Genomic DNA, 17,584 nt, shown 5'->3' with positions numbered 1-17,584 from the left:
GGATAAAATAACATTATCACTCCCGAAATCATCACAAGACAAGGTAATTGTCGTCCACCTGGAAGTACGTTCAAAATAAGCCTAAGTGAGATGTTCTACATGGACATTCACGGCCTTGTTGTTAGGAAAATGGCTTATCACTATGATTAATAGCAACCTGAAACTCCCAAGTTCTCCATACTAAAGAAAGTTATTGGTTAGTATCACCATCATAATTAATAGTGTCTTATCCAAATCTGAATGTTGGCCATCAACAAAGCCAGGCGTTGCTAATTAGTTCTAGCCTGCCAGGGAAAACGAGTACCTATACGTCTTGTACGCTTCTCACCTAGATAATAATAATAATAATAATAATAATAATAATAATAATAATAATAATAATAATAGTAATAATAATAATAATAATAACAATATTGGCTTTGCGTTCCATTAACTACTTTTCTACGGTTTCGGAGACGCCGAGATGGCGGAATTTTGTCCCACAGAAGTTCCTTTACGTGCCAGTAAATCTACCAACACCAGGCTAACGTATGTCAGCACCTTCAAATACCACTGGACTGAGCCACGATCGAACCTGGCAAGTTGGATTCAGTAAGCTAGCGCCTCAACCGTCTGAGCCACTCATCCCGCCCCTAGAGAGATATTAACATGTTTACTTGTAGTTTTAGGAGCAATTGGTAACTCATACATTGGGAAATAACTTTTTTAAATGTTTAAAAATATAAATATGCGGCAGTCTTCAGACTATTTGTGATTTCTTGCAACTTCAGGCAGATTAATAATGAATAAAAAGAAGGCGAGGGAAGGTCTGACAGATACCCTTAGAAGGTTTCGTATGTCAGACCTACCCTCGAAGATAATCAGTGATAATGAAGTCTCCCGTTTCTTTAACCGGATGTCACAGTTAAACATACAGGTGATATGTTTTACTGTAGAAGAAATCTTCGCAAAGGGAAACTGTACTACTTGCAACCCGAGGGCCGTGTAATGTATCCAGAACAAAGTTTACTCTATCTTTTATGCTCTGCTCCTTTTCGTTTTCTTTTTTTCCTTTTATTATTTGATCCGCGCCCGTTTCCCCGTTCGTGCAGCAGATGTCGCGCGCGTCGTGCCGTCTCTTCCCCTCTGCGCTCATCCCCCCGCCCCTTCCTCCCGCAGCCGAGCTGGTAGTCCGGTCCCGCGCGCCGCTTGTCGGAAAGTGCGAGTGAGCCAGGGCCTTTGAGTCTCTCTTGTTCGCCAGTTAACCGTCAGTCGTGCTGCCCGCTGAGAGCGCAGTGCAAGCAGAGTTGCGCGCACAGAACAACCCGACCCGATAGTACGTCAAGCGAGTGTGCTGCTTCTACTTCTCTTCAAGCGATGCGACTTTTCTTCTCAAACACAACGGAGTGATTTACATACGAGTTTATTACACTCTAAACAAAACTTTCCAGCGATCACAAAAGGAAACTTCCTTTCTTCAACCTATTGTGACTTTTGAGTAACCCTCAAGAGAGAGGGACAGGGAACATATTTTACAACCTTCCCTCTTCTGAAAAGAATTCTAACCCTAACATTTCTCTCCTGTAGAAAGTTTTTAGTTACAAAGGTTACTTCTTTTTATTGCTCACACCTGTAATTCTCTTTTCCCTGACACTCAAATAGCAGATTAGTTCCTACCTGAAGAAAGTAAACTGATGTAAACAATGTCTAACTACACGAAGTGCGTGCCTGTTTAAAGATGTGATCATCAAGTCTTGTGTCTTGTGATTTGTGTTCCGATTCTGAATTTGTGTTCCGAAAAAGTGAGAGTGCCCAGTGTTACGTAGTTTTGAGTAGCCTGTCTTAACACTAACAGATAGCTAGCCAGTTGTGGGAAAACTTAGCCAAAAAGATATCTTATACATTGTGTGTTTTTTCTTTTTCTTTTTTTTTTAATCAACGCAACAAATCCATCCAACAACAACAAACTTCTGAACCGACAACATCCGTTCATTAATATTTAAAATAACAAACAAAAACGTTCTATGAAACTGGGACAAACACACATAATAACCCATTTTTATTGACCTATTTTTGCGTGTGTGTGTCTGTGATTCGTTCTGTTCCATTTGCTACCCTCTTCTCGACTGAATTCCCCTCCAACCCCACTGCTCTCCCTCCTCCTCCATTGCTACCAACTTCTGGGTGGGGACCCCGTCGTTACCAACATGACAACGCACACATCCCTGTCGCTGTGTCGGTGTTGGTACTGACTGGCTGACTACCTCCTGCCGGCCCGCGTCTTCGCATCACCATCATCATCATCGCCGACACCGGTTTGGACGTGGCGACGGCCGCCGTCACCGCCTCCGCGACCTTGTACGACGTCCACAATGGCGGCGGCGCGACAGCCTCCGGAGCGGGGACTGCCGCCGGGGTGACGTGGTGGGCTATGATGAACGGCAGCTTGTACGAGGACAGCCCACCGCCCCCGCAGAGCGCCACCACCCCGATCACGTCACCAACTGCTGCCGCACCACCACCACCACCTCCATCATCGGTCGCTACCACTACAACCTCCACGGCGTCGTCGACGTCTCCCTCATCCGTCACTAGCAACAATAATAATAACAACAATACTCCTTCAACGGGTCCTCTCCATATACCTGCAAAGAGGATAGCATCTTATGGCGAGTGTCCTTCAGTAGAACCGGGGGGTGGAGTTATAAGACACTCACACCATGGGGGGCAGCCGTGGAACTACAGCCCGGTGGAAAACCACCATGGGGCCGCGGCAGCAGCGACCGCTTTCGAACCTGCGGCAGGACTTAACCACCATCAATACAGCAGTACCCCTACCTATTACAACCTGGCAGCAGAACCACCTTCAGCGTCTGGTGGGAGTGGCAGGGACAGTCGGAGTAAGGCCACTACTGCCGCGCTCTCATTCTGGTCACCTGCCGCCTCGGCGGCGGCAGCGGCTGTCTCAGGTGGGGGTGGCACTGCTACCGACTACAAGTATACCTCGGGCTCGATTTCGTCCGCAGGGCCCAGTACGGACCAGTCGTCATCGTCCTTCTCTCCGGCGGCGACTTGCTGGAACTATTCGCCCTATTCGAGCGCCGCCACCCGACACCATCACCACCACCCCCACCACGTGGACACGCACCACCCCCACGCACACCACGCCCAGCCCGTGCCTTACCTGACGCCGGCCGATGACAGAGGGCGGGCAGCGGCGGCGGCGGCGATGGTGGCGGCGGAAAGTGCCGCAGGATTTCCGCACGATGGGTACGGCCTGCGCAACTATGGGGCACCCGAACCTGTAGCCTCGACACCATACCCTCCACCAGGTAAGCAGTAGCACTGAAGTGACCGCCTCCCATGGGGTAGCACCACATGCAGCCGCCTTCAACCTACCAGCCTACACATCTCAGGGCTATTTCCCCATGGATACATACTACTGAATTTCTTTCCTTAGCGATGAAAAGGAGTCTCAAAATGCCTCGCAGCCACATTCATCATGAAAGATGAAGACTTTACATATCTAGACAGTCATTAAAGTAATACTGTCTTACACACCTGTTGATTTACTGTGGTGGCAAACAAACTTCATCTATACATGTATTAAGCTGGTCACTTGGGGTAGCTGTGTTTGGTGCTACTCCATGTATATTACACCTGAAATTTAGTCTAATTCACTAGAAAAAATTTACTATGTCTGTCTGTGTGTGTTACTGATGATTTCTGAAATATGAGAGATGCTCAACCTTTTCTTAACATGAATAAGAATATATGGTTATATATTCTAATCATTCGAACAGAAGTGTATCTGGCTTATATAAAGTTAATTACACTTCCAGGTCAGGAAAATTATATAAGGGTTAGATTATTTCAAACAATAAAAATACACTTGTAAACTCTTCCGAAATAGTGCATTTAATTCTGAAGAATAAGTAATTGAGATTCATTCGAGAGCTAGGCAGGCAAAGTTCAATTGTTCAATATTTTAACTTCATGGGATGATGTGGTTGTGTTATACTTTATTCAGTATATACACCAAAATCTTCGCTTGGAAAATGAGCTAAATGAAATGGGAAGTCACATGGTGTATGGCAGAGTGACTTAAGCTAGTTTTCTTACTGGATACGAACTTGAACCGTTCAGTCAAATGCTTGAGTTATTGAATTAATTATTGAAGTACGTATGATATATTAATGCTTTAAATCTTTAATAAGCTGTATTCTAGATCAGTGTAACTCCCATATGAAGTGAAATTGATGGCAAAACTGCACAGAGTGAACTGCCATTCCGTAAAAAAATAATGTTGATCTGACTAGTTCTTGCTTGAGAACAAGGTGAGTTTCTCGGAATATTTGAGACATCAGTGACATTATCTTTGGCATGCAGGGCTGCCAACCTGGTCCGGGCCAAACATTGGCTCTATGTTCTGTATGTGTAGACAATGGCGGTAATACTGTATCGATCTTGTGAGTCAGCATTGGTAGGTCATTCTTGACAGAACTTCTCTTGTGTATGGAAGAGATGATGAAAGTTTAACAAATGTGATTGACATAAGATATTCCAATACTTGTCTAAGTCTCTTTAATGCAGAAGTATAATAATTTTACAGGAAACATTTCAATGCAACATTCAATACTGATGAATAATTCGTTGTTATATTTTTTTAATTCATTTGACCATGCATTAAATTACAGAAGTGAAGTGTGTGCTGTTTAATTATGTTTCAGAAACACATCTAGCATCTCAGAAAAACATAATTGAGTGTACATTTATCAGAATATTACATATTTCTCTTAATTCCAGAGGCAAAATAAAATTTAACATTGAGTTCTTTTGGTTACATTTCCGTATAGGTTCAATTTTTGTCACATTAATTACATCAGTTATCCTATTAAAGACATATAAATAATTATTTATCTAAGAGTGTTTGAGTAATACATTTTTCATCTCTGTTAGAGATGTCTCCAAAGAAATGAGATAAAATTATCCGATGTCCCTCTACTGAAATTTGTGGAGGAATGACATGTCGGAGAAATATTCTCAATGATCTTAAAATATATTTGAAATGAAGAAAATATTCCAAATGTTATTGCATTTTTGTGACTACATTAGCTTCATATCAAGATCTTCAGCAAGTAGACCAAGCTGTAAGAACTTTAGCCATTAGAAGGTACCACAATAGCTCAGTGGTTAGAGCAACTTGTTGGATCAGATTAAGTCACTGGTTCATACCCAGTTCATGCCGTACCCTTCTACTGTAGCTCAGTATAGCATCCACCCACTGTATAGTACATGCGAACATAAACTGGTGTATTCGTTCACTATTTTTGATACAGAAAGAAAATTTAACTGACAAAATTTCTTTATTTTTACTGGGTACCTCCTTCTTCCTGATATTAATGAGTGGGCCCACTGTTCGTTTCAAAGTTATCCAGTTTATTCTCTTTACAAACAATGGACTATGAAACTAATTAACTAACTAGCTCCCAACTACTAACTAACTAACTAACTAACTAACTAACTAACTAACTAACTAACTAACTAACTAACTAACTAACTAACTAACTAACTAACCAACTAACTAAATACAGGCAACAGTGCACTGCGACTAACCGTGAAGTCATGCTTTCCTTGTCAAACAATCTTATTATCTACAAAATATATTTCAGAAATGTTCATCTGGTGTTATTTCGTTAATTAGTTGATTTCTGTTATTGATCTATTTTATCTTACTGAAAATGTCACCGATTCATTCGTGATTGAAACCCAGCATTACTGCAAGTGATCAACCTTTTATGCAATTATTTTACATATACTTTTTCACAAAGTATTAGGCTGTGTATGTCTCTTTTAGGAAGATCACTCCATATGTCTACAAAAAAGTCGACATGTTTTATTTTATTAAACTTTTATGGGAATTGTGTTATGCTATGAATATCATAGGTGTGTATTTTATAGCTGTACGAGCAACGGACATGCGGAAGAAAATTAGGCCTATAATTCTGCATGAGATCGGAAACTTGGAGGAATTGTGATAAAATGAATTCCTAGTGATGTTTTAGTATGATTAAAAGAAATATGCTTCCTTTATTCTGTATGTAATGTGTCCGAGTTTCTTGGAATAATTTAGTATGTATGATAATAAGCTTGTTTTCCCTGAAGGCTAGCCGGCTGCAGCAATATCAGTGGCAGACCGTAAACAAGATGAGCTCGTGAGTCTGAAACTGTAACCATGTGGCATCTTCTTATTAGACTATTTATTTGAGATTCAAAATACATGCTGCTGTTCAATGTGTTTATTCATAGTATTTATTCATAGATAAAACAATTCGTATTAAACGCTACATGTTTCCGTTTAGTACATAATAACAAATAAGGTTTAAAACTTCAGGGTATGAAAAAGAAGGCAATACGGACGAAGTTCATAAATCTGAAATTAGTTTTGTAAATATTTCAATTCATATTTTTAATAAGAATTTTCAGCACCTTTTCCTGTAGAGAGAAAGCCTGTCAAAAGATAGGCCTACAAATTATATTTATGTTGAAAGTTGAAAATAATGGTATGCTATGTGGTTGAATTGGACACTTCAATAAATGATTAAGTATCACACAAAATATAGCCTAAACGCATTCTCTATCTATATTCACCCGCAATCATGTCAGACTGTGTACATTTTAAGAGTAATTTTAAATACGACAAATAGTGTGGAACTCACATGTAACTTGGTCATTATCAATTTGTTTATAGCCCTGTATAAGGGCTTGTAAAGAAATATTAACTTCGGAAACTGAGCTGCGGTACCTTATACTGATTATTTCAAAGTAAATATATATCTAGATTATTAATAAGTTTGTAAACTAGTGAGTTGTCGTTTCAAGTTATTAATGAAAGTCGAAGACATGAATTCTTTGGAAGTAAAGGGGAAGAAAACGCATAACATTATTCTATAGAAACGTTTTCCAGTATCAGTTCATAGGTAGAAATATATTTTGCTCTTTGTCCTTTCCATCTATTGAGACGTAAGCAATATTTGTGTTCAATGATATATTTAAATTGTATTAATTTATTTCATTAGGCCTCCTAATCATTTAACAAATTCAGTGAATTTACCTAGGTTCAGTCGAGATTTAAACTCATGTCCCTGCGGTTGCTAATATCGTGCATCAGGAGATTAGTTGTGAAAATCTATCACTGTAGTCACGATAATGCATGCATTTCTTTCCAAAACAATTCCTTCTTAAACGTGTTCCATTACTTCACATCATCTCGTCAACTTTGAATGCTATAATTAGAAATAATCATTTGTTACAATGCTGAATAATCCTCAAAAGTGAATCCTAACGAAAAAAGCATCATACTTTCTTAACACTAACGGAAGGAGGAGGAGGACCTGTCTAAGAAAGAGGGTGTTCGGTGTAGAATGGGATAATGAAAGACATGTAGGCTTTTCAAATTTAAGAGCATTCGTGTCAAGAACAAGAGGTAACCACAGGCGATTGGATCAGAAAATGGCCACAACTAAACGGAAGCACTTCTAATCAAGTTAGCAATGAGTGTGAGATTTTAAAAATTTAAATCATATATTTGTAGTTTCGTTTCAACGAAAAACTGGGTGGCTCTTGATTATTATCACGATATCAACCATCACGAAAAATTACAAGCCTGCTTTTACTAATCAGAAGAAATACTGGACTCAGGTTTCTAATGCAACATAAACTCAGTGGTTGATACCAGAGACAACTACATATAAAACCCTTCTCACAGACCTGGGGCATTCCTGAATTAACCTCTTCTGATATAAAGTGGCTGCGCAGCATAGTTAGTTAGGAACTCGTCTCCTTTGCTCAAGTTTCGGGGGTCGAATCTCGGTACAGTCCATTGGCATTTGAGAGTATTTAAATGCGAGAGACTTGTATTAGTAGATTTTCGCTAATTCAGAGATTATGTGCTCAAATCCCGACGTTGATACTGACAAAGTTTTGATTTTTATTTTCATTTCCCATACAGAAAGCGCAGACTTGATATCTTATCTCAAATTGTAGTCCTAGTCTTATCTCAATTACTCAGAGGTAGCACGGTATATCAAACAATGTTTACACTCATAAAGTTGGTCAGATTGCTGCGTTGACCCTGCCTCTTAATACACGCTATCCATGGCATTATTTTTTTTAGAAGCTTACAACGTATTTGACTCTCAGCCCTGTGAGATGATAAACCGTATATAATAATTTCATAAATGAAGAAGCAGGAACAAAATTTTAGTATTAATGACCTGTAAATAATAAGTTACTTATCTAACATTTTACAACATCCTAACTAGGATATAAAACATAAACAGGCCAGGAAAGCCTTTGGAGGAGTACAAGGTAGAGACATTCACTATTCGTAGCCTCGTCAATAAGTGAAATAGGGCGGTTAGTTTTAAGTCCACCCATCTCGGGTTCTATTCCTCGTCGGGAAGTCGAAAACTTTGAGAAACGAGACTTATATTCCGGAGGTGTACATGGCCCTAAGGTTCAGTCAGCATACACCAAAAATGAGTAGCATGTTCATTCCTGAGGGCAAAGGCGACCGGGCGTAGAGCTAACCACTCTAATCCATCAAGTGCCGAGATTGCGCATAGTGGGAGCCTTTACCTTCCACCCCTCCTAGGGCCTTCATGGCCTGTAAGGAGATGACTTTGCTCTTTTTTGCTTCATTTCTGTTCTAGGCTGAGTGAACCTCATGGCCAAGTGTCTCTCCAGAAGTGAAAGTCTCTTTTATAAATGTTTCGACTTTGTGACGAGAAATCGAATTAATGCCTTTTCGGGTGAAATGAACATACCTTTACCGCCTCAGCATTATGAACGGACGCTTTGAAATATTATTCTCTCGTGTTTCATATCAAACTGCTGTTAATTATGTTATTGGTCTTTTTACGTTTCACTAACTACTTTTTCGGAAAAGCCGAGGTGGCGGAATTTTGTCCAGCACGAGTTCTTTCATGTGCCAGTAAATCTACTGGTTCGAGGCTCACCTATTTGAGCACCTTTAAATATACCAGGATCGAACCATCAAGTTGGGCTCAGAAGGCCAACACTCTACCGTCTGAGCTATTCAGCCCGGTTACCGAACTGCTGTATTGGTCCTGATTCGATATACTCGCGGAATTGATATATGATGCCGAAATATCAAATTTATGTGAATAAGTTTCATATATAATATTTTTTTAATGACGTGTGCCTTACGAAGCGGCCTGATGCAGGTCTTCCGTGTTGACACCGTATGGGCGACCTGCGCGTCTGTGAGGATGGGACTCTACCTAGGATTAATTCTAAAGCTGAAGACGGCACACATACCCAGCGCCCGAGCCATTGGAATTAACCAATGAATTAACCGGCCGGGAATTGAACCCGGAGTCCCCCTGGGCCAAAGGCCAGAACGTTGACCATTTAGCCATGGATTCATATGTAACAATAATTTCAAAGACGAGCTCATTAAGGCTCATTCTGTGATGAGACTTAGACTACGAGATGAAGTCGAATAGCACTATGCTACGCCGTGATCATTTCATATGGTTATTTTGGACGCAGTTCCACTGTGCATTGTATTGCTCGCTCTAGGCAAATATTGTTGTGATTTATTTATCAAGTAATTTATTTATCATAGTTTATTTATCGTTTCAAGAGCAAGAGGATGACGATTTTTTAAAATATTAAAAATAACAGTCGCAGTATTAATTAAAAACTTAAGTAACTTAAGTAAGTTAATTTAGGCCTAAGTGAGCGTAGTAACACAGTAATAGGTCTATCGTCTGTATCTTCTAACCAAGGCAATTGTAATTTTAGTTCTGGTCAATGATGAGAGATGTTTGGAAATTAAAAATTAAATGTTAAGATTTCACATAAGTCAGTAGAGCACGTGCTTCATATCAACAGTCAATGGTAATCCCAATTGTTTGCTATGGTTATTTTATTTAGGGCGGTATTTTTTTGTTTTTACGTCACGCCGAAACAGACAGGTCGTATGGCGATGATGTGTTAGAACAAGTGTGAGACTGCGAAGGAAGAGACGGTAGCGTTAATTAAGGTTTGAAAATGGGAAACCACATAAAAACATCTTCAGCGCTGTCGACAGTGGGGTTCGAACACGCTACATGACCCAAACTGCGTAGCCAAATAGCTCGGTATTATTTATGGTCTCGAGGCACATATCACAATTCACTCCCTCTTGGTCGAGGCATAGGGATTGTGTGGTAACCGCAATATCATCTTTTATGTCTAACCTTCCTTGTCAACTCCTGTTCTTTTCCTAAAACTCTAGAGTGGGATTTGAGAGCTTTAGAGACTCTTACATTTTTTACCTTTCCTTAAGAGATACAGAATTGCCTCTATCAACCGTCGATTAACCGACGTGTCGATTACACACTACCGGAGTAAAGAAAATGATCGTTGAAATAACGTGTGATTCGATCCTACTTTTACGTCAAGATGAAATTTGACAATGTGGTTTGCGTCATGTATTGTATTTATAGGTAAGTTTGTATTCAGGATGACGAGCGTCGGCATCTCCAGAGATAGTTTCCCATGGCTTCCCGTTTCCACAGCAGCCAACTGCCGAGGCTATACCTTAATTAACATCACAGCTGCTACCTTCTGAGTTTCAAGCCACTCCTTCCCCATTGTCGACGATCCTTAGATGTTAGTGCGACGTCGACAGGCGATAAGAAAAGAGACAGTTTCACCTTAGTTGGACGAAGTACGCGTTTCACTTGATTTTCCTATACTGAAATAGTTGTTTATACAGTAATTCAGCGTAGAGAAGGTAAACGATCGCAAACGGTACCCATGACGTCACAGGCTTTCAAACTGCTTGTCAACTTTTCGCTTTTAAATATTGCTGTTAATATATCATCAGAAATTGGTGGCCCTATAAAGAGTTGGCGATTGCAACCGCCAGTAGTGGTACGGCATTTTACGAATTTTTCTCTACGGCCAGTTTATTCTTGCAGGTGTCATAATTCTACTGAAATAATTAACCTGTGAACGATGAGCTTATATGTCTCTAGTGCCGTTAACTGAAACGAAGTTATAAGAACGTTATATTCCCCAAGAGATAAATGTATTCATTTACTGAATAAAGAATCAGAACAAGTGAATCAGTACAGAGATCAAACCTCGACAGCTCCACTTGCTGGCTGTTGACAGAAGCACTAGGCTACACCGAGGTTGTAAATTCCTGTTTTATGCTCCGATCGAGTGAGGCGTTTATAGTTTACAACCCTCGCCCATTCTCCTACCCATTCAATATGGGTTCGCTCATTTTTTTAATCTTTTGAAACCCTCTCTTCTCTTCGCTACGGGCTAGGTTGGGCTTGTCTCGCCTTGTCTACACAGAACTTTCACCGCTCACTTTTCGACCCACCTTGGTTTCTACCCTCCGCCTGCCCTACTCCTCTCCATCTTGCTTGCTCGCTCCGTCGTTCTCTTTTTAGTTCGCTCCAGTTCATCGCTGCCGTTCTGATACTCTGTCCGAAACACTTCAGGACTTTGGTTTTCAAATAACCGTCAGTCTATGCTAAACCGGACTCTTTTTTACAAGTTGCTTTACGTCGCCCCGACGATGGGATAAGAGAGATCCAGGAGTAGGAAAGAAGCGGCCGTGGCGTTAAGTAAGATACAGACCCAGCATTTGCCTGGTATGAAAATGGAAAACCATGCGAAACCATCATCAGGGCTGCCTACAGTTGGGTTCGAAACCACCATCCCCCGAATACAACCGTGATCCAAACCACGTAGCCAGTTCTTTCGATACACATGGTGTTTTCAAAATTCTTGCTTCATTTCCATGTCTTCCAATAACATTGTGTATGATACAGTAATAAATTGATAGCTAAGACGTGCACTTCTATCAGTAACAAAACTTCTGTACTGTCTTTATCTTGATAATATTTGGGATGGTTTACACAGAAATATCAATAAAAAATAAGTTGTTATATGGTGAACTTCGGACCTAATACAAGAATACCTGACCCTTTAATTAAACCCAAAAATGCCTTGTCGGTCTACTGGAAAAGAAGTAGGTCTAACGATTTACTTCCGTCGATACCTAACAGTGTATCATGTCATCAGAAAAGAAAGAAAAAACGTGCTCATCTCACAAAGCAAAGCCATCTCCATACAACTAATGAAATCCCTTGGAGAAGTGGAAGGTGAAGACTATTCCACCAATCCTGTCATTAAGTTGGATAGAATGGGTAGGTCTTTATCTGGTCGCCTTAGCTCCTAGGAATTAATCTGGTACCGTACTTTTGGTGTAGGCTGAGTGAAACTTTTATCTTAACACACTCCGAAAGTGGATATTTCATTCCTAAATGTATACAGTTCCTGACAGAGAATCGAATCCGTTTCCTTTCGGGTGAACCGAGCACGCCTTTACGGTCCCAGTTCACTCAACAGTAATATAGAGGTCACAGAGGCAGACTAATATCTTCAACCTCTTCTTTCTGACCTTTTCCCAGTTATTTTGATCAGCACAACCTGTGAATTTGGTCCAGTTTTACGGTCGTATGTTCTTCGTGACGTCAACCCTTTATGAAGAATGTATGCACTATCTATGTGGTGGTTGATACTGTGATGTATTGTGAAGAGATGAATATAAAGACGGGCATAACCACCCAATACTCGAGTTAGAGGAATGAACGAAATGCAGTTAAACATCCCCTACCTGGCCGGGAATTGAACTCAGGGTCGTCTGAACCAAATAACATCGAAACTAAAATCCTTCTACGTGACCGTGAAAAGAAAAATAATCAACGACTTTCTCACTTGGAGAAGTCATGACCATAGTGCCTTAAGATTGTTGGGGCGATTCGTGTTGCACTGCTAAGTGGTGATACAGGCAGTTCGGAAGTGTACAGCAAGCTCTTCCACAGTGCTTGGCTTGTTCCAATTACATGGGTTCATCATTACTTGTTGATCAGGCCAAGTTTTACAGCCGGATGTCTCTCCTGTCACCAACACCCCATGTGGAAGGATATATTCACTGCTGAGTGTTTCACTGGTGGTTGGTAGTATGATGTGTTGAACATAAACGAAAATAAATGAACTAGTCGCGAACTAAATCCCAAGCCCGAATGACAATCGAACTCAGGGTTTTCTGAATAGAAGACCCTCCCATGGCACTACAGCCCTTGAAGGGCCTTGGTCTACCAAGGGACCGCTGCTCAGCCCAAAGGCTGCGGATTGCGAGGTGTCGTGTGGTCAGCACGACGAATCCTCTCGGCTGTTATTCTTGGACATCGATACCGGGGCCGCTATCTCACCGTCAGATAGCTCCTCAATTCTAATCACGTAGGCTGAGTGAACCAAGAGCCAGCCCTCAGGTCCAGTTAAAATTCCCTGACCTGGCCGGGAATCGAACCCGGAGCCTCCGAGTAAGTGACAGGCACGCTACCCCTACACCACGGCGCTGGCGAGTCGAAGACCACTACGTTGATCATTCAACTCAGGAACCGGACTTGAATATGCTACGCTGAACGTGTTTAAACATGATTAAATTCAAACCTTAATAACACACTATTTTGATTTTGGATGAAAGTTACCTTCTCTGTCTCCATCTTTTTCTTAGAACCCGTCAATGCCACTACACCATCACCTACATTGAAAATTAATATATTACGTATTTTATTATTTTCGAATAAGGTCAGCCATGTCTAATCAAATTTGACTTTAATATTTTCTGCACTAGCAATATATACTATCTTCATCGTTTTCTTCAGCACAAATTTCAATCACACCAACTGAGATTTGATTTCAGATATTATATGACGCTGAAAAGCGAATGTTCAACTATACTCACTACGAGGGGAACTGTATCTTACTAGTATAACTTACTAACGGTAAAAGATTTGAAGACTTATCTGAAAGGTATGCAGATAACGATAGCGGAAACGGGACAAATTCCCGTAATACGTGGTGGTCAATACCACTTTCTCAATCCGTGCTGGAAAGTTGCAGTTCACACGGGATATTTTGCACGTTTATCACGTAAAAAGAAATGTGCAGCATATAGTACACGGTCTATAATTTATTTAAGAGGTTGCATGTAAGGTAAGTTAAGCACTGTCCAGAACAGGATATTATTCTTCGACTGAGAATAAAAATAGAAGGAATTTCCACTGGAAGATATTTGGAACCAAGACAATGTCAGAAGTTCAACAAGGAATTAAGAGAGAGAATCGGAATACAGTAATTATCAACACCGTGTGAGATAGAATGTTAGTCTTTTACAGATACCTACATAAAACACTCATTCACCGAGTGAGTAGCTGAGCGCTTGGAGTCAGCTTGCATTCGGGAGATAGTTGGTTCGAACTCCACTGTCGACAGCCCTGCAGAAGATTTTCCGTGATTTCCCGTTTTCACACCAGACAGGCACCCTTTTCTCCTCACATCGTCGTCATAAGACCTACCTGTGTCGATGAGACGTTCAGCAAATTATTAAAAAAGCCAACTCACTCTTCAGACAAACTGAAACACTCAATCCTGCTGGCTGAATGAAACATATAAAGATACAAGTGAAAGAGAAAAAAATTAAATTAAAAACCGGCAAAAATTCAAAAAAGAAAACTGCGGAATTGAGGGATAATCCTCTGATGTAACATACGCAATTACGGAATATATACGTTGAAGTAGGACAGAAAATCAACCTTAGCAACCTTTGCCGAAAATAAAAGAAAATTGTATAAACTGAAAAATGACATGTAGCTTGGCCTACGTTTTGGAAGCCCAGTGCTGACTGTATTGGTACAAATCAATCAATCCATCAATCAATCAATCAATCAATCAATCAATCAATCAATCAATCAATCAATCAATCAATCAATCAATCAATCAATCAATCAATCAATCAATCAATCAATCAATTGTAGACATTTTAACTGAACAGGCTTCCATGAATTAAGCAACTGTTCGAAAATTTGTATGACTCTCAGGATACCCTGCGTTTAGAATTAATATAGTTAATGTAAAATGTTCTACGAAACAGTAGTGAGAACTAAGGGCTCCTAGAAGGTATTTCCAGATTCAAATTTAGGCTATCAATACCTTACAAATCCATCCCGTGAATGTCTCAGTCCCTTTTATGGCTGTAAAATAACATGAGGGAAGTCATCAGCATGGAGTAATTTGTTTTTAAAACACCCACAAATGTCAACTGGCTCTACTGGGATTAAACCAGCTATTTTAAGAACAGTAGGGTAACAATTAACCGACTTCGCTACTGGAGTCGACACTCTTGCATGAATGTAGGTAAAGCAACTGAGGACAGGAATGTGTTGAATTCCCACTCTTGAAGTAGCATATCCAAGAAGATAGCCCCCTCCCCCTCCCACCATACCTTCCAATGTCTACATTGCGATGGCCTAGATTGAATACCTCGTATCTCAAAAAGTTCTTCCTATCCATTATTTCCCTTAAGACTGGTCACGCCTCCCAGCCACACATGAATATGCAATCCATCAGAACAATGTTCATTGGGTTTATTTTCCTATGGTGTTGCGTAAAGGAAAATGAACCTTATAAAATTATACTGTAGGAGTCAGTAAATACGTCACGCAGACATACTATCCTATAGTACGGTACGATAAGGTTCATTTTCCTTCACACGTCGGCATAGGAATAAAGAACACAACGAACATTGTTCTGATGGACTGCGAATTCATGTGTGGCTGGGAGGCGTAACCAGTCTTAAGGGAAGTACTGGATAGGAAGAACTTTGTGAGATACGAGGTTTTCATTCTAGGCCATCGATTGATAACATTGATATCACTGATACCGAGCTCGATAGCTGCAGTCGCTTAAGTGCGGCCAGTATCCAGTATACGGGAGATATTAGGTTCGAACCCCACTGTCGGCGGCCCTGAAAATGGTTTTCCGTGGTTTCCCATCTTCACACCAGGCAAATGCTGGGGCTGTACCTTAATTAAGGCCACGGCCGCTTCCTTCCCACTCCTAGCCCTTTCCTGTTCCATCGTCGCCATAAGACTATCTGTGTCGATGCGACGTAAAGCAACTAGCAAGAACATAACACTGATAACAAAAATTAAGTAGGCCTAAGTTTCTAGTTTTGCCTGATTGCTGTTACCGAAACCATTGCAACCGGACTTCTAGTTTTACGAAGAATTTAACCTCAGGAACCTTTCAACCTTTCTTCTTCTTCTTCTTCTTCTTCTTCTCCGTTTCCATCCATTTCTTGTACCTCCCTGGAGACACAAGAGATGCGCGTCACATCTCGGGCACTTCCTAGTTCTTTGTTCTGGTCCACCTTGACTATTATTGCGGTGAGCTCGCAGCACCCAAAGGCATTCTATACCTAGAACTGCCGGGTTTCATGACGCCTTTTGCAGCCGCCCTTAACCTGGAGAACTGACGCTGCTTGCTGGATTTCAGTGGCATTTCCTCCACTAGAGAACCAGCACCCCTCCGCTTGAAGCCGTTGGACCTTTATAGAGTCGGGTTAGACTATCTACCGTCTCCCGGCACTCGGTGTTGAGTAACTGGCTATACAGTCACTTGGGGAAAATAATTCGATTACCACGCCCCTGCAAATGATAACATGCCGATATTAAATCAGGAAAGGTACTTAGGAAATGTACTGACCATACCAGAAGAATAATAGAACTTTTGTTGTATTTGGAACGGCGGTAACAAAATATTATAGGAATACACTGTATTCTTTAAGAAAAGCCAAAATTGTATAGGGTATGTTCATTTGCATTTCGGGCACCATATGAAGCCAAGTCCTTACTGACTGCCTAGCTCAGTTGGTCATCATCTAAGCTGGAGGATATGGAATCGAATGTCTGCCCAACCGATGGTTATTTCACAGTGCCTAAATACTAGAGATTCTGTCAATAGATTTACTGACAATATTTCGGCATTCGGGCGTCTCTTAAAAGCGATAGCAGTGGAAGAGATGTTGAACAACAGAGAATTACAACAGTAATATTCTGGATGTGTCATTGAATTCTATGCCTACCGAGAAGTGATTTCCTATAGTTTCTTCACTTCATCTGGCCTGGAGTTGGATCCACGGATTTATTAGTTGGTCCCCAACCATTTTCGAACTGACACTCGAGTTGGTTCCCAAGCTGTTGAAGAGTCAGTATAGGAGTTGATTCCCAAGTCAATTTTCCTTCCCACTTTTAACAGACTGAGGACTGACTTCTAAATAAATAAATAAATAAATAAATAAATAAATAAATAAATAAATAAATAAATAAATAAATAAATCACCAGTGATTTGCATTTGGGGCCATCACTCAGATAAGTTAGCAGATTTCTTACTGCTATTGCAGTAAGTAGATCTATGGTTATAAATGATGTTACACAGTATCAAAAACTATTTCCCCAATTTCGAGGTAATATAAATGTGTGTGTGTATGTGTCCAACCCATGTCCCTTTTCTCTACGGGGTCGGGTATGAAGTGAGATGAATGTTCGCAGCGAGTTTTTGAGACCGGGTGCCCTTCCTGACGTCAGTCTCATCAGTGGTATTAATGAGATGAAATGAATGACGTGATATAAACGATAGTAGGAAGGAGGAGGTGGTAGCACATAT

At 40.7% G+C, this 17,584-nt stretch overlaps 1 protein-coding gene across 2 annotated transcripts in view; it reads left to right on the top strand.

Moving 5' to 3' along the window:
* The first annotated feature begins 2,022 nt into the window (after nucleotides 1-2,022).
* Abd-B (Abdominal B) overlaps nucleotides 2,023-17,584 on the top strand; it is a 137,391-nt gene continuing 121,829 nt past the window's right edge. For both annotated transcript variants that reach the window (XM_067140528.2, XM_067140520.2), the window contains exon 1: nucleotides 2,023-3,311. In XM_067140528.2, coding sequence (XP_066996629.1) covers nucleotides 2,411-3,311 — 901 coding nt within the window. In that variant the 5' untranslated portion in view covers nucleotides 2,023-2,410. The remainder of the gene's footprint in view (nucleotides 3,312-17,584) is intronic.

Source organism: Anabrus simplex, chromosome 1 (assembly GCF_040414725.1).
Source record: "Anabrus simplex isolate iqAnaSimp1 chromosome 1, ASM4041472v1, whole genome shotgun sequence".
Lineage (NCBI taxonomy): Eukaryota > Metazoa > Arthropoda > Insecta > Orthoptera > Tettigoniidae > Anabrus > Anabrus simplex.
Note: the sequence above shows the minus strand (reverse complement) of the source record. Positions and strands in the feature narration are given on the sequence as shown.